The sequence below is a fragment of the Amia ocellicauda genome, chromosome 4 (assembly GCF_036373705.1).
Source record: "Amia ocellicauda isolate fAmiCal2 chromosome 4, fAmiCal2.hap1, whole genome shotgun sequence".
Lineage (NCBI taxonomy): Eukaryota > Metazoa > Chordata > Actinopteri > Amiiformes > Amiidae > Amia > Amia ocellicauda.
In genome coordinates, this window is record NC_089853.1 from 29,469,672 (window position 1) to 29,491,006 (window position 21,335).

General features: G+C 37.1%; 2 protein-coding genes across 7 annotated transcripts in view; both read right to left on the reverse strand.

The window, feature by feature from the left end:
- The window catches only part of herc1 (HECT and RLD domain containing E3 ubiquitin protein ligase family member 1), a 70,096-nt gene extending 63,787 nt beyond the window's left edge, over positions 1-6,309 (reverse strand). For 5 of the 6 annotated variants that reach the window (XM_066701797.1, XM_066701796.1, XM_066701795.1 and 2 more), the window contains exon 1: positions 6,092-6,309. The gene's annotated coding sequence lies outside the window, so the exon portion shown is untranslated. Of the gene's footprint in view, positions 1-97; positions 346-6,091 lie in introns of those variants that run through there. The other variant, XM_066701793.1, reaches the window with a different exon arrangement.
- Positions 6,310-17,625: 11,316 nt separating this feature from the next.
- Positions 17,626-21,335, reverse strand: part of LOC136748225 (death-associated protein kinase 2) — a 30,495-nt gene continuing 26,785 nt past the window's right edge. The window contains exon 12 of the mRNA XM_066701804.1: positions 17,626-21,127. Within this exon, the coding sequence (XP_066557901.1) occupies positions 21,047-21,127 (81 nt within the window). The 3' untranslated portion in view covers positions 17,626-21,046. The remainder of the gene's footprint in view (positions 21,128-21,335) is intronic.

Consider the following 21,335-nt stretch of genomic DNA (forward strand, 5'->3'; position numbering starts at 1 on the left):
TTCTCTTGAAGCATTTTTTAACTTTACAACAAAACAAGCATGTTAAAACATGATCTGCACCTTGGTGTAAATTATCTTAGTATGACTATACACTCACCTAAAGGATTATTAGGAACACCTGTTCAATTTCTCATGAATGCAATTATCTAACCAACCAATCACATGGCAGTTGCTTCAATGCATTTAAGGGTGTGGTCCTGGTCAAGACAATCTCCTGAACTCCAAACTGAATGTCTGAATGGGAAAGAAAGGTGATTTAAGCAATTTCGAGCGTGGCATGGTTGTTGGTGCCAGACGGGCCGGTCTGAGTATTTCACAATCTGCTCAGTTACTGGGATTTTCACGCACAACCATTTCTAGGGTTTACAAAGAATGGTGTGAAAAGGGAAAAACATCCAGTATGTGGCAGTCCTGTGGGCGAAAATGCCTTGTTGATGCTAGAGGTCAGAGGAGAATGGGCCGACTGATTCAAGCTGATAGAAGAGCAACTTTGACTGAAATAACCACTCGTTACAACCGAGGTATGCAGCAAAGCATTTGTGAAGCCACAACACGTACAATCTTGAGGCGGATGGGCTACAACAGCAGAAGACCTCACCGGGTACCACTCATCTCCACTACAAATAGGAAAAAGAGGCTACAATTTGCACAAGCTCACCAAAATTGGACAGTTGAAGACTGGAAAAATGTTGCCTGGTCTGATGAGTCTCGATTTCTGTTGAGACATTCAGATGGTAGAGTCAGAATTTGGCGTAAACAGAATGAGAACATGCATCCATCATGCCTTGTTACCACTGTGCAGGCTGGTGGTGGTGGTGTAATGGTGTGGGGGATGTTTTCTTGGCACACTTTAGGCCCCTTAGTGCCAATTGGGCATCGTTTAAATGCCACGGCCTACCTGAGCATTGTTTCTGACCATGTCCATCCCTTTATGACCACCATGTACCCATCCTCTGATGGCCACTTCCAGCAGGATAATGCACCATGTCACAAAGGTCGAATCATTTCAAATTGGTTTCTTGAACATGACAATGAGTTCACTGTACTAAATTGGCCCCCACAGTCACCAGATCTCAAGCCAATAGAGCATCTTTGGGATGTGGTGGAACGGGAGCTTCGTGCCCTGGATGTGCATCCCACAAATCTCCATCAACTGCAAGATGCTATCCTATCAATATGGGCCAACATTTCTAAAGAATGCTTTCAGCACCTTGTTGAATCAATGCCACGTAGAATGAAGGCAGTTCTGAAGGCGAAAGGGGGTCAAACACAGTATTAGTATGGTGTTCCTAATAATCCTTTAGGTGAGTGTATATATATATATATATATATATATATATAGTTGTTAACAAAACATAAGTTACCCAATCAATCCTTACACACAGCTTACATATCAGAACTATTAAAGATACAAACTACTTTAAATCACATTGGAGTAGTCTACATGAAACATTATCAAAAGTAGACATAGTATTAAATGTTATCATTATTTTTGCACCCAGCAGCAGATTTCCCAGCAAAAAAAACAAAAAACATTCATGAACAGAATACTAAATGTATGTGTTAATCCATTCCATTTCCACTCAATGCAACATTCACAACATGAAAAATGTAGAAAATTGACAAAATTAAATACTTTTCCGTTACTTTAAAAATAAAGTAGTACGTTTTCCAAAAATATGATTTGGTTATGTAACTACATGTTAGTTAGAATATAAGCTGAATGCAAATCTGAGAAGAATCACATCCTAACAGGTTTATTTAAAGGAAAAGAAGAAGTCATTAAAAAGCAAGTCTTAAAATAGCACTGTTACTAGGAGAGACCCATTGCTGCACTACAATGGAAGCAGCATGAGCAAGGCCCGCTATACACTTTCACAGTTCCTATCCATTTAGTTAAATATTCAAAACAAATTGTATGCATGTGGTTTTCTGACTGAGTCTAATAATGTAGGCAGGAAATGGTCAACTGCTTCCTCAAGGCATCACACGTTTTAGACACAACACGGTAATATTAGTGCAACTCAATTCACCATGGGATTATCAGGCTAAATATTGCCTTTGAAAAAGTTCAAGGGCACTTTCTGTAAATTGTAAAGTATGGCATCAGTCAAAACATTGTATATGTGATTTGGGTGAAGAAAATAGAAAATGTTTACACAGTTAAAGTAGATGTTGCACGACAGTGATCCATATGTCAATGTCAATTAAAAAACAAAACCTGCATAAAATCTAGTTTTAACATTATTGTCTACTTAAGCTGAGAGAAACAGAAGCTGCTTCCTGCCATAACATTCAGCTAATATTTTCAGAAAGTATTGTACATTAAGGTTAACCACAAATGCTGCAACACATCACTGCACAAAGGGCTGGGTCTAAGGCGACTGGCTGACAATCCAGTAAACCTGTTCAGGTTTCAAAATCTACTGCAAAACTCAAAATTCAAATACACTTTTTTTCTTTCCTCACAAAACATTTCATGTCAGATATTTTGTGAAACAAAGGCTTCCTTTAACTGTGTGAATGGTCACTGCAAGCAGCAGACAGTGTAAAGAAAATTAAAAAAAAAAGAGAGAAACAACATTATCTGCAGTAGAGTGCTGTACAGGAAACAAGTAAGGGGAGTTATTCTTCTTGGACAGGTTCCACATTATCTCCTGCGAGGGGGGAAGGCCACAAATTCAGCAAAGAAAGGAAATCTTATTTCAGCGAGAGCAGTTTAATCTGAAAACATTTAATATACACACAGAACCCCCCGCAAGTTTTTTTTTTTTAAAACCAAGATTATTTCAAGTGATCCCAAAACAGGATCAGAGCTGAAAAGTAAAGAAGGGGTTGTTAGAATACAACAGTACTGTTGTTGTTTCATCAGCTCTATGTGATGCAGAATTAATGCATCTGAACTCTGTTATATTAAATATTAATAGCGTTTTACTATATGCTTGACAGGCAAAAGAACTTGCATGGTACAGTAGCAGCAGGAGAACTTCATGGTTGGCTGAATTGTGAATGCAGCAGCACACTAGCGCATAGCTCACGTCTGGGCAACAGAATCAAGAAAGAAGCACTAAGGGCAGGTTTTAAAGACCCACATTACAACTAGCCTAGTCATTGACTACTTAAATGTAATTGTAGGTAGAGTAGTCATAGATTAGTGTTAATCAAGGTCTGTCAAACCAGCCATAAAAGTCAACTTGTGTTGGGAACAAATAAGAAAATAAATAAGTTCATAGTAATCATTTTTCAAAATGTTAAATGTAATCTACTTTTGACAAATGCATGGCATTACAAAATATTGTGGATCAAAATAAGACATTCACTAAGTTTTAGAAATTGAGCTGGCTGGACACAGGTTAAAGATATTATTCCTCAGTGTTTTGCAAAACTGGGGTCAAACAGTAAACTGGAATTTGTAATGTTTTATGCCTTAAAACTGCACTGTATTTTAGCACTTTGTATTGCACTTATATTTTGTAAGCTGCCATGGATAAGGGCATCTGCCAAGAAATAAAATAATTATTGGACAAGTTATGCAAATGTTACCATCTGACTAAAGACAAGGGGGGGGGGGGGGGGGTTATATTCAGAAACATATTTCACCAGGTTCACAGTGAAGCCAAAAGACTGCTCAAACAGTGCCCCAGAACAAGTATTGCTCCATGCTCCAAGTGAAAGTAATAGTAGAAAGGAGTTGACAAGCCAAATTAAAACTTTCCAGAACCTACAGAACTGACATCGCTACTGTTATGAAAGCATGCAGCAGTTGTCATAGTTACACTTTAACTTAAAGTTTCTAAAATAGATTTTATTAGGTTTTATTTTAGCCCCACAGGTATCTTACCATGACCTTAACAAAATACACCCCCCCACCTGTTTCCAATGAATTACCACATGAATTTTACAAAATAAACCTTAGTTTGCATAAAACTTATTCTATCATTTAAATACAAGATTGCAATTAAAGCTCATGTCTTTTGTGAGATCGAACAGTTGATGTTTTTTCTTTTTCCAATCTGGAGAGTAGTGATGCAATTGCTAATGTTTCCAAACCACAACATAGGCCCAGCAGTGTATGAATAAACAAAACAATATGTAATTGATTAATCAGGACAAAGTTCATTATAATCATTTACCAAATATATTCTCCAAACACTTTCTGAGTACATTTCTGTTTGCCTGAAGTGAATTTCATAGGCCTACTATTATTGAGACAAAGAGAAATCTTCTTGTGTAGTGAGATATTCACTTCCCATTTATCTGTGTGTATTCATTGAGTTCATTTCAACAAATGCAAGTCTTCAGTATCAGACTGATGTCACATTACCAGTAAACATGAATATTACATTACCTGGCTTTAACTATAGTATTGTACAGTGAATTCATTTCAACAAAATAGGGACCACATATATCCTCATTAGCTGAAAATGCTCTACTCTTTATGTTTTAATTTTTTGACACAACGTCTTGTATATCCTTGTGTTAAAATATGTTAAAATGCAAATAAAACTGCATGTTTGCCAATTCTCTCATGCAAACGTACATTGGCACATACAGTTGATGCTGCTTTAAAATCTGATTGCAAGCATTTAAAAAAGCTAACAAGGCTACAAACTTGCTATTTGACATCCTTGGTGAGGATGGGCTTCTACAGACAGTGAATCACGGAGAGCCCTGCCCTAGGAACTTAACAAAGAGGCCTCCACCGTCTGAGCATTGAGCCTGGCTGACTACATTTGGCAAGTCAGCAACAATTTTCTGGTTAAATGCGTGGATATCCATCAACTCAACAGTGCGAGAGGTTATTGTAACTAAATTACTCTTAAGTCATAGTGATGTTTCATGTCATGCCACCGGCCTTTCTTTTCTAAGCACCGGCATCGGAGAAATTAAACCGTTTATTGTATTTGATATTAAGATCAGCCGGCATCAGCATTAAGTACCTCCGTGTACACTGTCTTGATGCATGGATGTTTTTATATGAATTATTTGAATTGTGCACAGCAAGCATGCAATGAAACACGGTGACATGATGCAGACATTCGCCCCATAGGAACACCTGCTTCTAGACCCAGTGCGAGCCCAGCCGAGCACCTATTCATTGTTTCACCCAGAGCAGCGCTGGTACAGTAACAATGCTGAACACCCTGGAAGCACCATCACATCATCTAAAGCTGCAATCGTGTGCAATGCTGGTTCGAAGTTATTTAATGTTGTGCTTTTTTCTCCCTTTTTTTTTTTTGCAAACGAGGAATGAGTATAGATCCACTATAACCTGCATCATTTCCTACCAGGATAAAGCCGGTTGCCCATATATCATGACTAACGAGCACAGCTCAAATCTGCTCAAACACTACTATCAACCCCCCATGCTATACTGCTTACTAGTATATTATGTTTCTGTAAAACTGCAGTTTGTTTAGTTTGGTTTGCAGAAATCGTTAAAGCATCACGAATATAGTGAAAGACAGTAGCAGTCATCATCTGGGCCTTATGTACCACAGCACATTCATAAAATCAAGATGTTTAACAACATTGTTGAATGTAATTTAGAACTAATTTGTCGCTTAAGATCAATCCTGGGGAAATAATCGAGCAGCTTACAACTGATAGCTCCACTTTCATTTATGTAGGCTATAGCATATTTATAATACCCAGTTTTTAATAGTGCATAGCTGGGTTAACTGAAACCCTGTTCAAATAAAGAACACAATGCAATCAGTATAAGTCTTGTAACACCAGTGGCATGCACTCAGCAAAAAAGCGGAGAGAATTGCAACGTAGTAGCTGCAATCTCGCTAGGTAAGTTTTCACTAAATGTATCTTACTACTAATATATTGCAGCTTCATGGACTCTCCTCGGGGATATACCACTGTATCCAAGAGAAACTCTACTACGTAAATCCACTTTACAGAAAATAAAACCAAAACCCGTGTGTACTGTTTCAGGATTTGCACGCTCATCGTGGTCATTATCGTCGGGGTCATAGAAATAGATAGGCGGCTCCCAGTAGGTACGCCAGCCCGAGGCTGCAAGGCCTACGCCAGCCAGTGTATTACGACGCAGAGATTCAGAATAAAAGAACAGGCTTACCGTCAACTGTCAACGGCCTCTTCCGTAGCTATACGCAAGCCACCTTCATTGGGAAATGAGAATGCCAATGCACTTGCATATCATCACCTGCACCCCGACTTTATTTCTCAACCCTGCCCGTGTTCAATTCCGCCTTTTCTCTGGCGGTGCAGTCGCTGGGTGTCATGCCGCCGCACCGTGCTGGCTAACTTTCACTGCAATGAGCTGAAGCGGCTCCCAGCCCCGGCCCTGAGGAGGGAGCTGTGACGTGTTGACTGGCAGTACTGTGCAGGTAACGGAACAGGTGGGAGAGAGCTTGTCTGCACGGCTTTACTGCTGGGACTGGAAATGCATATTTAACTGATGCACTTCACGGCCGTTAATTCAGAGAACGTTTATTTCGAGTTGCATCGTTTTTAAATTCATATTTCACCACTTTGGCCCAGTTAAAAAACATTCTTCTGTGCAGTCTTTTGGGGTAATTTCAAAGGAACATTTTGCACACATTTAAATGAGTGTGCCTGCACTATCATAGCCAATGTATGTATTATTACTACTAGAACACGAGTTTATGCAGTGCGACTTAAATGTACACAATTCAAGACTAGCTGCAGTAGTGATAGTGCAACAGCAGTAAAGTAATACAATTATATCACCATTCATTTCCTAAAAACTATTTAATTAACAGTTCGCTCTGAAACCTACAGTATTACCCTTATCAGCTCATCAGTCACAGAACTAGACATTCCCACTGGAACGATAATAATATAGAACAATAACTAAATAAATTAAATAAAAATAATACTGTTACCATGTGTATGTAGTATGCTGCAAGAATATTTCTTAAAGACTGATTTACAATTGGAGTTCTTTGACATTTACATATTTTTTATAGGACAATAGAGACCTATAACATTTTTGCCACATAACATGTGTTCTGTACACAAAGTTAGGTTAAAGCCTTTTGAGGTTGACATACATTACAGTTAGATTTATACGCTGACTGAGAAATGGACTCCAAACACCTTGTTTTAATCTTCACAGATGTCTTTGTGTCAATGCGTGTGTGAGTATTTGCAGTTCTCTGCCATTTATTCTCACAGAAGAGCCTGTTCATTTGACTATAAATAGTATGAAGTAGGGTCATAATACAATGTGCACCCTACAAGGATTTCTGTTGCACTTTAAGCAGTTGCGGCCTGGCTTTTACTAGCTCAAATCAATGTGAGTCTGTTAGAAACACTGTAACAGCAGTCTTATATATGCAGCAACCTGTGTGTTATGCAAAATAAAACTTTTTATGAAGCTTAACTGAAGGATTACAAAGAATACATTTAGTGTATGAAAGAATTACAGCAGTCCATGTGTACTGATCATTATTCATATTGGTATTTAAAACATAGATTTTAAAATAGGTAATTAAGGTCCATATTTAAAAAGACAACATAAATGAATCCACAAACAACATAATGGATTATCACATCACATGAAGAGTATAGTGTAATCAATATATTCTCTCCAATGCACAGACTTGGTGGGTCAAAGCATTGGACATACATAGCTAAGTGTAAATCTGACAGATTTTTTACTCAAGTACTCATCAGACCTACTGTATGATAACGAAATTACTCATTGCAGTTTCATCCTATTGATTGAGCAAAGAGAATCATCCTGCTGCTTTTTGATGACTTATCTCTACGGCTTCCAAGACTAACCCCAGACCAGGTTTAGTGGGAAAGTGTTATTTTATTACGTTCTCTATATTCTATAGTGTTAATGGTTTCATGTTGTTAATTCAATTTTGTCTATAAAGCAATTGTAATTTCTGGGAAACACATTAATTATTAGTTTCTTGGAGTTGTATACACCCATTGTCTTCAGGTTATTTCAATCAGCACAAACAGTATAAAGATTGTGTGTTTTGGGGCACAGATATTTGGTTGAGGACTTAAAACAATGGCTTTGATAACATGCTGACCAGCAGTATAGTCTGATATCCTCTTGACCAATGCCACATAAGTGGTTTTCAACACATCAAACACACAACAATAGTAATACATAATCTCAGGTATATATTTATTATTATGCATATTGTAATTCTATTTGTAAAATTAGATTATAACAAGGCATAGTCACTTCTGATAGATAAGACTGTGACCTATTGCCTACCTCCAAAGATAAGCTCACATCTTTATTCTTTTCTTCACTTCATGTGAGAGGAAATCTCTGGGTTAACTTGTATTTATTTCTTTATTCGTTTGTAATAAACATGTTACTTCTTCACTGGTGTATGCTGAGAATTTCTGATACCTCTACACCAGTCCAGTATTGTAGGGTTGCTAAATATTACGATGAACTGTCAATGTAAATGGAAACCTTGAAAGCAAACTGTGAATCAAGACTTGGTCCATCAAACTAACACAGACATGAACAGGCTGTTTACCACTACTGGCCTGGGTATCTGAATTAAATAAGAAACGATGGTGAGTTTTTTCCTTTCAGTTTAGAAAATCAAGCTAAACAAATTATGCCACAGACTAGCATATGAAAGCAGACAGGTTCTGTATTTCATGCCATTGGCTGGGTTTGGGTTACTGGTTTGCCCAATACAGGTTGATGACAGGAGTCAAAGTGCTCCCAAAATTAAAGCCTTTTTACCACACTAACCAGGGTCCAGCTCTGCCTCTGCCTCCAAAGTGCCTGCTAAATGAATCCCACTGAATTACAGTGCAGCGAAGCAAAGCTTATTCCAGGTATTTAATTTTTTCTGCCTTTAATTTGCAGTTTGCAAAGCCCATACTGAAATGGTAACTTCCTTCACAACAGAAGGCATTAAGAGTATTTGTAAGAGCAAAGCTGGGAGAAATAAAGAAATAAGTGGCCTCCATTTTGTCTTGGTCTTTCAATGTGTTTTTGATTTGAATTTTGGCATCCTCTCATGTCAGGACTGTTGACTCATAACTAAAGGTTGCATTTGAAATGGACCAATAAACCAGAGACATTCTTAATTGTGGATGAGGGAAAGAAACGTGAGGTTGGGACAAATAAACATTCTGTATCATCCCCTCAAATATAAGTACATCTCACATCTTTATTACATGAAAGAAATAAATAAAATCAATTAATAAATGTGTGACGACTGAAGGAAACTATTGTTCTGGGCATTTGAAAATGGGAGTTTCTTATAATTTCCCTCTCCCTTTCTTTCTTTCTGTGTATGTGTGTGTATTTAACATTATGCAATCAGAGAAAATAGGTCTAAATAAATAACAGTTTGGCAGTTTGTCCTTTGATTCTGACCACTGGCATTTGAGGATTAGTTTCTTGGCCAGTTAAATCTTTCCCATTCTTAAAAAGAAAATTTGCTGAAACTAGAATGGAAGAATACACTTATTGCATTTGCAAAACAGGAAGTGCCACATAATTGTTTTAAGGAAATATGCATATTATGCTCCAATTCCCCCTTGTTATATTTTTATTCATACGGAGAAGCTGTAGCTCATCAACCAATTACTTGCCAATGTGCATAATAGATACAACAGTCCTGTATAATAAATGTAATACAATTCTTAATGATTTGGGGATGTTGCTGTTGATGCTGTTTTTTTTCTCAGCGCATTTATTTGACTTCTTTCTTTCCTTTTAAATGAGGCTAAATAAATCAAATTATCAGTTAAGGGTTTCATTTAAAACAAGAAGCTGTTCAGTCTTAGGCCAATACATCCATTTGCTTTCTTGTTGTAAAAGTTTTTGTTGCAAATTTCTATATCTACATGTAAACTTTACTTTGTAATCAATACCACAAAAGGAAAGTGTAGAAGCTGGATGTTTAGCTTCAAAAAAGTGTCTAGACACAGGGGCCTTCAGATCACCACTGTGAATATCACTTCTATGTTCATTAATGTGAGTAAAGTTGACTATTTTTACCAATGTATTGCAGGCCACAAGGGCAGGAAATAAGATGTATAATATTAGTGAAACTGGAAGTAATAACATGTTGAATGCTATACTGTGTTTTGGTAATGTAACTAGTACAAGTATTAACCTTTTGACTATTTTGACAAGAAGTGCAATGACAACATGGAAAAAGCCTTTAGAACATCTGTGTCTCTCTCCGTCCAGCATGCTGTGCAGCAGTAGTATCATGTACCAATATATCTCTGGCATTCTTGCCCCTGGAGTGTACAAGAGCCAAGTCATTAAATTGATATTTTCCAACATCATCAATAGATAATGCTTTCAAGTGGTTTTCAATAACATGCTTTACGTGCTTTCTTATGGGACTGTATGTAGTGCAACATACAACATTATATCTTAAAACAGCCTTCCATAAAATGTACAAATATTACTGGTCCTGCAGAAGGGAAAGGTAGTTTTCTGCTTATCAGGGGTGTGAAATTATGAGACTGCAAGGCTTTTAAACTATCTGTGCAGTGTGGCTGCTCTTAGGTGGCCTTGCTGATAGACACCCACAGTAATGGAGAAAAATAGATAAAAATAGCAGTGGGGAAATAGATTAAGCTGCAACCATATTGGAATGACTGGAAATAAAATGCCTATTTCTAGAATAAGGCAGTGGATGTGACAAGCATTATTTAACTGAACAATATATGGGTACCTTAAATGTTTTAACAGTCATATACAGTTCTGTGCAATAGTTTTAGGCAGGTATGAAAAAAAACAGACATGTTAATAGATTATATTTATCAATTAATTAAATGCAAAGTGAGTGAACACAAGTCAAATCTATATCAAATCAATATTTGGTGTGACCACCCTTTGCCTTCAAAACAGCAGCAATTCTTCTAGGTTCACTTGCACACAGTTTTTGAAGGAACTCGGCAGGTAGGTCGGCCCAAACATCTTGGAGAACTAACCACAGTTCTTCTGTGGATTTAGGCAGCCTCAGTTGCTTCTCTCTCTCCATGTAATCCCAGACAGACTCAATGATGTTGAGTTCTTAATGACTTTCACTGTATGTTTGGGGTCGTTGTCATGCTGCAGAATAAATTTGGGGCCAATCAGATGCCTCCCTGATGGTACTGCATGATGGATAAGTATCTGCCTGTACTTCCCAGCATTGAGGAGACCATTAATTCTGACCAAATCCTCAACTCCATTTGCAGAAATGCAGCCCCAGACTTGCAAGGAAGCTCCACCATGCTTCACTGTTGCCTGCAGACACTCATTCGTGTATCGCTCTCCAGCCCTTCAGTGAACAAACTGCCTTCTGCTACAGCCAAATATTTCAAATTCAAGTAATACGTTATTATTGTAATTATGATTATGTTCTATAACAGTTTGTAGTAACATGCAAATACATGCAAAACAAAAAACAGAACATAATAATAAAAGGAATAGATAGAAGCTCACCATTAATATGCAGAAATAATCTGCCCCCTTGTTTTGATGTGTTTTGAGGGATCACTTGTTCCCTTGTGTTCTGGCAGAAAGACAAGTGTTTCTACATTTGCAGCACTTTGCAGAATATCAGCTTCAGGTTCATTCCCAATGTTCCCACTAAAGGGCCCTCAGTATTTTCTCATTCTCTAGGCGGGTGTTTGATATATCAGCTCCAGCAAGTTACACACTGATGTTTCCGCCTGGTTACTTAACTCGGTTTCACGACTAGAACACCCAAACAATGCTGTTGTTTAAATAACCAAATGGTATTTATATTATTTTTGATTACAAATGTAAAGTTTAAATAAAGAAATAAACTAATAAAATTGATACTTCAGTAGACTGTATTATGCTAGCTAAATACTAATACAGAGAAAGTTGTTAGTATTAGTGTTTAGTATTTGCTGCCATCTGTAGGAAACAAACCTACACTGCTTCATAGTTATAGGAAGTTTCTTCGAACTGTCTTTGCAATAACACATCAGGTCATATATGAAAACTCATATGCAATACTTCAACTATCTATAAAATGTTGCCTAAGTATTTTTTTTCTTTTAGTATCCAAATCTATCACATTTATTGGTATAGTGCAAGATCATAACCCATTTTTTATTAGCAGTGATGAGGACAAATTTCAGCATATCTCTTTAATAAGGTGTATTTCTATAGTGTCACTGTAGATGGTATAGAGTCATGATGTGGTGTACTAAACTATGTCTTCAGAAGTGATTGACTCAAACCACACAACACCAATATGTTTGACATTTTAACACATACAATTAAAATCCAGGTGCAATAAGGCATTTAAAAAACCTTGATTTCACTTAAATTGACTACTTTAGAATTATAGTATAAAGATTGCAGAGTGATTTTACTATTTGTTAGAAGGAATGCCATTCCTGCTCACCAGATAGAGTTTAAACACTAAACAAAAGCATTTTTTTCAAGTTTACCACAAAACAAACAAATCAACAGGGTACAAAGGCTACCATATTCATGGCCAGAGGAAATGTCACTGCAAACTTTAACCACCAGGTGGTGTTAGGTTAATTGGAAATAAAACCAATATAAAGCCAAATAATTAAAATAACTGCACATGAAATGTAAAAGTCTTTGCAGAGCTTCTAGAGAGAGAGAACAAATCTGTATTGAACCACTGTCATTTGCCCCAAAGTGATTTCATTATGCAAGATGACTATAAAACATCATTATAGATGCACACACAGTCATACTTTAGGTGCTGTGCCATACAAAGAGGTAAAGTCCCAAAGTGTCCACAAACTGAGCAGGATTTATAGAACTATCAAAAACTTACTTTAAAAGTAATGTGTTGAGCATCACAAGCAGAGAAGAACACACATTTTGGATGGCTAGATAAATAACTAAACAGAAAATGAATCAACTGTACTTGAAAAGTAGATTCAATCTCATACAATGTAGACACCATTGCTTGTTTTTCCTAACATTTCTGATACTATACTTATCTCTCAGATTAAACCTTCTCAAGGCTACGACATTCCCATTGACACAGAGTAAACCATAACGTGCTTCTACAATCAACATTAAAGCTCTGGATAAATATTTCATCATTTTCCAAGGATAACTGCACTTAAAACAATATGTATTTACCAAAGCTTAATAAAACTTATATAACTTTTACATTTATATTTACCTAAATGTCCTGAGACACTGTTCACTGTCCCCCAGTAGAGGGCTCTGTAACATCAATAATGTTTTCTGTTGAGTTCTCATATGGGTTTCCTAACCCTAAACTAAAACTGTGTCAGGAAAAAGGCTGCTTTGTCTATTTTACTATTTGATATTCATGAGAAAATAAAATATTTTTTGAAAGCCAGCCTCCAAAAGAGAGAAAGGGGAGCTTTTAGTTAGCGTGAACAGGAGTCAGAGCTGAGTTGTTTTTAAGGGGGAAGTAAGAGAGTGATGTCACAAAATATGAAGAGAACATGTTAACCACAGCTACGCATAGTGCCTTTCCACATGCATATGCCACACACCACAGGGGGGACAAACAAAGTGAACTTTAATGTCACTGCATGTCAATTGTTAAGCTGATTTCGTATACAACAAATTATATTAAGTTCTCTTCATGGTAGGCTCACAAACATTTAAAATCCCTGTCTCCTTGAGAAATCATCACTGTGAATTACAGACACAAGCCTTGTTTCCCCCCCCCACTCGATGTTTGTGTGGGTAAAATCTGTGGATGTCAAATTGGAAATTGTCCTCCTCTGCCATGTTGACTTTTGAGCAAGACAAGCTTACATAGTAAAGGGGGCGTGAACACTGATGGGTTGTGAGACTGTTTCACAATGAACTTCCCCCAATGCTTTGAGATGATTCTGTGTCCAAAAATGCTGTAGTTTCTCAACTTGTCAGGGGAAATCTGTTAATAATTTATAAAAGATGCTCATGTTTCATTTGTTTAGAGTGGATAAACACAGTCCAACTCTTGGGTAAGTAAAGCCTGTCTGTGTTCAAAGGGCAATGCCTGTTAAACATACAGGGCTCACATGCTAAAACCTATAAATGTTTTCATTATCTTTATGAAAATAAATCAATTACTGAGGATTTGGGGGAATTACATATCAAAGGCCTGAGATCCCCCCTTAAAGTTAAGTGACATTCCTGTCTGGTGACGTTGAATAGTGGATGAGTTCACTGTAAGAGCACCTAGGCTGATGTCCTCATTCTAGCGGAATTCCACTATTGACATCTTGGTCTTCCCATGCACTTTGCGCTTATATTTTGTTGTGCTTATATTTTGTAAGTCGCCCTGGACAAGGGCGTCTGCTAAGAAATAAATAATAATACAAATAATAATAAAATCTCTCTAACAGCCAAGATGACACTGTGATTGCAGGGGTCATCTTCTGCAGTTTGCCTTCCAAGCAGTCACAGCGATCACAGCTACTGAGCCTTTTCTTGCACAATTTGAAGAATGACATCGAGCGACACAGACAGTGCTTCATAATATATAGTTTTGGGATGACCTCAGGGGCCCTTTGATCTGACGTTACACATCAGAGAATAGGCAGCTGCAAAAGAAACTGATATTCCTCGGGCAGACTAGGCATCATCTAAGCTTACTCCATCTGTATATTTAAAAACTATGACAGACCACTGGCACGAGCCAAGTCTGACATTGAGACACACGTAACTGTGACAGCTTTATGCTATATTGTTGCACAGGCCTCTAATTTCTACTTCCTTCATAATTCCAAAGGAATCTCATGACATCAACGCCCCCCCGCACCACAAGGACTTTGCAGAGTGTGTGTGGATTCAATTTGTTCTTCACATCAGAACTGCCCTCCTCTCCCAATCTCTTTTCCTGCATAAGGGAAAGTTCAAGATTGTGGGGGTGTCAGTGAGAGGAAAAAAAAGGAGGCGGTTTGTGTGACCATTCATGCCAGTAAGTTGCATGAGATCAAGCAAAACAAGGCTTGATGATTGTATGTTAGCTGTGACCTACATTTAGTCAATGATCAAGAAAAGGCAAACCAGTGGTCCCCCCTTTGTATCAATATGTACATACACTTCCACTTGGTTATTCCTCCTAAAAGACAAATACAAACTTTCTGTGTGACAATTATTAGCGACAGCCAATGGCAGCCCATTGGTCTAGTGGTCACGTATTGCTGAAGAATATTTCCAAGCACAAAGCACAAACTTGTCAACAGAGGATGCCATTCACAGTTTAGAAACATGATAATCATAATCCTTAACACATGAGGAGCCCTGGGATGTCCCAGGAGAATTGTTTCTGGATTTTCATCAATGCAGAGTGAGCAGTTAAACATCTGCAATTTCTGCCATTGCATTGTATCTGCAAAGCTTCATGGACAAATATAGAAGCTGCCACTAACTTCAGAAGTCACCCTGAAGGTGTACAGCTAAGCTATTATGAGACACTTGATATTTGTGTTGAACACACACTATCTGACTTTAGCAAATAGTTATGTAGAAACAAAAAACACATCACATTACTTCAGAATCCTTCAACATACATCAAACTGCAATCATTTATCCAACAAGAGACACCAAAGTATGACACTTATCACTTATCTGCTCACTTGTTCAACCCAAAAGAAACTAAAACATCAAGATCCACAGAACTACCTTGATGTTGCCCAGATGGATACAGAAACAATGTTCTCACATCAATAAGAATGTTTTTTCAATTGTTCTCTGTCTAGTGTTCGAATGAATACTATTTATGTATGCCCAAAAGCAAAACATATTCTAAATGCACAGACATAACCTCTTTGTTTAAAATCTGAGATCTCTGTATACGCTGAATCTTGAATACTTCCACACTCTGTGCAGGCTCAGCTTTAAATGCCATGTATACCACTGCCACGTTGCAGTGTTTAGAGTATCATCTAAATGCCCAGTTTTGCCAAGGTTAATATTTGGAAGCCAAGGTTTTCCTCGTTATTACTTTCATTTGGAATCACTTACAGATGCAAGACACTTGCTCCAAATGAAAATGGGCATGGCATGTCTAAACGTGAAGCTTTACAAACAGAACCCTGAACAACACAATTGGAATTGCAAGTAACTTCTCCTTTCCTCAACTCAAGATTCCCACTCTGACACCAGATTTTCCTTCCATCTTTAACGTTAAAGTCTCTATTTTTGGGTCTGTTGTAGATTTTTGACCCAGAACAGAAAACACACGGCACGTGTAACTCCGTACTGACAAGGTCCTGCTAATTAAAAAAATATCATCAGCTGCAGGCCCTCTCATCTGATACAGATCAGTTTTAGTATTCGGGTGGATAAAGGTCAGGTTAGCTAAGAACATCACAGTCCACCACGATTAAAAAAGGCAATTTAGGTGAAAGTTTGTAAACAACGCCAGAGAAAGCAGATGGTGTTTGGAGAAAAACAATCCTGGCAAGATGCCGATAATAATCAGGTCACATTCTGAATACAGGCTTTTATGAGCTAGGGAACATGTCAAAGGGTTAAAAATACTACTTGTCCACATCGAGTGAAGACATTAAGTCTTCACATTGCTGTAAAATTGGTGGTACTCCAATTTATTATATTATTTTTATTATTATTTAAGTTATAAACTGAAACAAATGTGAGATAAAGCATACATATAAAGATAAAGATAAAGAGGCAAAAAGTAACATGCTGCTCATTCCCTTACACTGCTCTATTGAGCCCTGCCATTCCTTCCTTCTTTGTCCTGATAATTTGAGGCCTTCAAAGTTATTCAGTATGCAAGGGTTAACCTCATTGCTCTCTAAAGGCCTTTTTGATGCTGCCCTATATTTTTGAAGGCCCACATTTGGTCCAGCTTTTACACAATCCTATTTGGCTCCATAGAACTTAAAGGAACTGGTCTTGCAGAAAGTTTTAATTAACAGACCCAATGATTAGACACAAGCGAGGTCAACCCCAAGAATTAATATCAGTAAGTAAAAATGAGTGTGGGTTTTTCAGCTTGCAAGGATGTCTCCCTTGGTTCAGCTTGATTAATTTCGAACACAGTGATACTGTTCTGCAATGAGAACAAATGTCATCTCTATTCAGTTGTCAGCTGGAGATTATAGAATAATTTGCCCTCTCTTTCCAGTTAAGGTTTGGTGTTTGGTTTTTCACCTTGCTATTGTCAAGAGATCATCAAGAGCAATTTAATATCTACTTAACGTGTCAATAATTCCCTTTTTCTAACAAATTAGGAAGTAAGCTCTGACAGCTTTTCTGACACTGCTGAAATCCACGTCATCCCACATGCAGTTTTACTTTGACATAGAGTTTTAACCCAGTGTGCATGCAGAATATTTTTCGTGGTACTGCTGAGCTAAACTGAAAATTTCTCAGAGAGAGAGTGAGAGAGAGACTCCGGTATTTCAAAAGGTGAGAGTTGGTTAGAGATGCATGTAGTATTATCTTCATAAAATACTACTACTACTACTACTAAAAATAATATAATATAATAATACGGTGATTATTATTAGTTAGGAGTTCAATTTGATTCCCTGTTCACTATGACACTACAGACGTCTAGTAATAGAGAATAGACACATGGCTTAATAAATAAGTATAAGTTCCAGTCTGACGTGCCCTCTCCCTCCAAATCCAGTAAGAGAAAGCTGAGACATGAAAGACAGACACAATTTTTGTAAACAATATAATACACAAACAACATTATTGCATGTGCTGGCACAATGAAATTGCATACACACATAGGATTATACACAAACATTATGACATTGAAACAGAACTGTTATTACACTTCACAGCTTAAAACCTGTTGACTTACAGTTCTTCATTTACCTCTCCCAAAAAATGTTTCTTATTTCATTAGATCTCAACTACATCTGCTCATAACAATGTAAGTGAGCATAAGAGACAAATGTATAAACATTAAAATTAGACATATAAAATAGATTGCAAAAGGAAGTGTCTGAAAACACCAGTTTCAGTTCTGTTTCAGTATTTTAAGAGATGTGTGCTTTCATGAGATTTACTTTAGCACTAAGAGTCGAATAAATAAAATGATAAAATAATAATACAATAAAAGAGAAAGGTTTTCTCATCTGAATCGGATCAAAACCAAAAAAGACTCTGTAATACAAAATTAGAAACCTAACGTATATATATATATATATATATATATATAGCTCTGGAAAAAATTAAGACACCATTTAACATTGATTTCTGAGTGGTCTCTTAATTTTTTCCCCGAGTTGTATATATTAAAAAATCAATGTTTTACAATATCTACAGGAATAGCATGCAGCTGACATGTGGTTTTCACCTGTTAATACAATATAGTTACCAGTGACTCTTTTGCTTTTTCTTTTTTCTTTTACATTTTGAATTAAGATGTTTTTAGAATTTAATTAGTCTTATGCCAGTCTTCAGAACTAATATGAAAACATACATACAAAGGACAAAGGACACAATTTGTAAAAAGTAAGTTGCATATCCATATCCATTTCCAGATTTTTCTTTGTCTTCAGAGTTCTGTGGCTAGTTTTCCAAAACAGAAGCACAAGAAACATTCGTTGGTCTCCATGAGTTGGCACATGCAAGATATATATTGTTGAGTCAAGCACAACTAGGAAAACACATCAAGTGCAAAACTGGCAACTTTGATACTTTGTTACAGTGCAAACCTAAGCCATGAGGAGATTACAGGGGCCCAGAATAGAACTCTATGGTTCCATCGCTCCAAAACCTCTACAGGTGAGAAAGCTGAGAGTCCAGTGGGAAAGGAACTGAACAGAACAAGGATGCCATCTCATCTTCATGGGAGCAGAAAGGAATCAACCCCCCACACCCCCCACCCCCACCCCCTTCCATCATCAGCTCCATTCATGAGCTGCTTGACTTTCTGAAAAGACATTCTGCCTAAATCCACTGAAAGATGCGTTAGACTGATGGAAAGAAGTGAATTGATTTGCTCCCTTAAAACACTGCCTTACATATCACCAGGCTTAACTCATTTAACAGAGACAGGCACATTGCTTGGCATAAAGAATGCCAGCTAAATATCTTTATCTATCAAATTTAAACCAGTTGGTGGTGCTATTTTTAAACACGGAAGGCAACGAGAGGAAAAGGCTGTGCTTCTGTGCAAACACTTTTTGTTTTCCAGCTTTTGAAGTCCTGTTGTTTTTATTTACATTTTTTAATTTTTGGTTATAAAAAAAAGTTCCCTTTAATAACAGGGGTCAAAGGCAGATCCATCCACAGCTGTTTGTAATAAAATATTATATATATTATATATACTATACTCCAAGCATATCAATATTTATGAAAGAGATCAATTAACAACAGTGTTGCAAACACACTCTGAAAATGGTGGTGCTGCTGTGATCAGCTCAGTAAATACTAAATACACCTCATCCCTATAGATCTTCAGTTTATTACCAGTCAAACTTAACTTTTAGTTCTGAGGATCTTCAAGTGAGATTTCACCTGTTTGAACAGTACCCTGCAATTCAATGGGCTACTGCAAAGACATATCCAGGCAACACTGCGGTTAAGATGGAGCATTCCACAATTGTAACTTTGGGATATACTAAACAAGGACTTTCCTTAAAGATCTAATTGCCTGCTGTTTCTGAAATAATAGAGCTTTTCATTACTGTTGTGTTTGAACATATGCACCATTTCATGCTGAAAGTTTATGTCAAATCCTTGGCCAAACAGAAATATTAATATTACAAAATCCAGGGAAACACTCTATATACTGATATCTATGGTACCATGTAACATGTATTCAAAGATCCTCTTCATATAGTTTATTATTATCTCCGTCAGATGAACAAAACAGGTTTCACTGGAATGTGCAAATGACAGTTCCACATTTTGAGATAAAATCAATCATCTGTAGTGACCACTTCGAATGCAGCACATATGTATACTGTGCTGTCGCAAAGAGGAATCAAAAGTCTGAAAATTCGTATTTACTATCTGTAACCTGGTTTGTTCATCTGATGGAAATGATAAGAAGCTCACACAGCTCACACAAGAGACACAACTCTGACGAACTGTTTTTTATATCTAGACTAATGTCATTGATTATTTGTTTACACACAGATTTATAACATGGTAGACACACTCAAAAATAAATGGTACATGGTACCATACACATGAATACATGAGCATTTCACAGTATTTTGTAAGATAATTCTGTTTTGCTAAGGATTTGATATATGCATGAGATGGATGTGTTTGTTTAAACATAACACTAACAAAAAGTACTTCTATTTCAGGAAGAGTGAGACCTTCAATGAATAAGAGGGCCAGAACAACAAGTTTACAACTGTCCACTTCGCTTTACAAGAAAGCTCAGACACAAAAATCTGCACAATGTTGGCAACGCCATTAACTGAGGAATAATCTGGGGATTCAGAATGCATTTATCTTGATTCAGCCTACCAACATTTGCATATTTTATTTTAGTCTATAGATTAAGTTTTATTCTGCTGTTTAAAGACATTTTAGAAACCCTCCATCCACATTATATAAGTGAGGGTGAAACCAGACTGACTTTTACATAGTATTTCTATTCATGTTTAAAGCTTATATTATATTAACACTTCACTCCCCTGCTCCCTGCAACCATATTTGCATGTATTGCGCATTCCTTTGAAAGAATCTCACTTGAAGACACCGACTAATGTTTTGTTTTCTGTTCTCCTTAACTCATGCTCAGGAAATCAGGAGTAATAATAATTCTCCCTAATACTTTTTGTTTTAAATTATTTTTAAGAACATCATGACCAATCCTATTGTTAAGGCTTTCCAAGACAGGAAATGTATATTTATGATCTATATGAAGCAGTTATGTTTCTCTACTGTGAAATCACTAGATGATATTTATGAAAATGAAGACGATGATAATTATTTTGTTGTTGTTGCACTTTTAAAAAGATCCTCATTGCAGTAACTGAAAACACATAAAGATGCTCAATATTTACACTTCTAAATGGTCACTTCGGTTCTGAGCAGTGCTCTTCCCAAGTGTGCCCTGTCCTTTCAACTATCACCAATCCTTAATTCCCCTGGGAAGAAAGGGGTTCAGGAGGTGCTGCTCCTTTTCCTGTTTCTCACAGGCCTTCTCCTAGTGGAGTCCTCCTCCTGGTCACTCTCGCAGTCTCTCTGAAAGGAAAGCATATAGCAGTTATAGCACACAGCGCCTGGCAAAGCGTTTAAGTGCTGATTTGGCTGCAAGCTGAGAGACGGGTCATTTGAAGCTATGCAACCCTCTACCTTAGTGTACCAGCGTCCTGATGCAATGATGATCTTTAAAACCTGATGTTCTTGGCATGTAATCAATCATGAGTCATTGATTGCTTTTAAGTTGTTT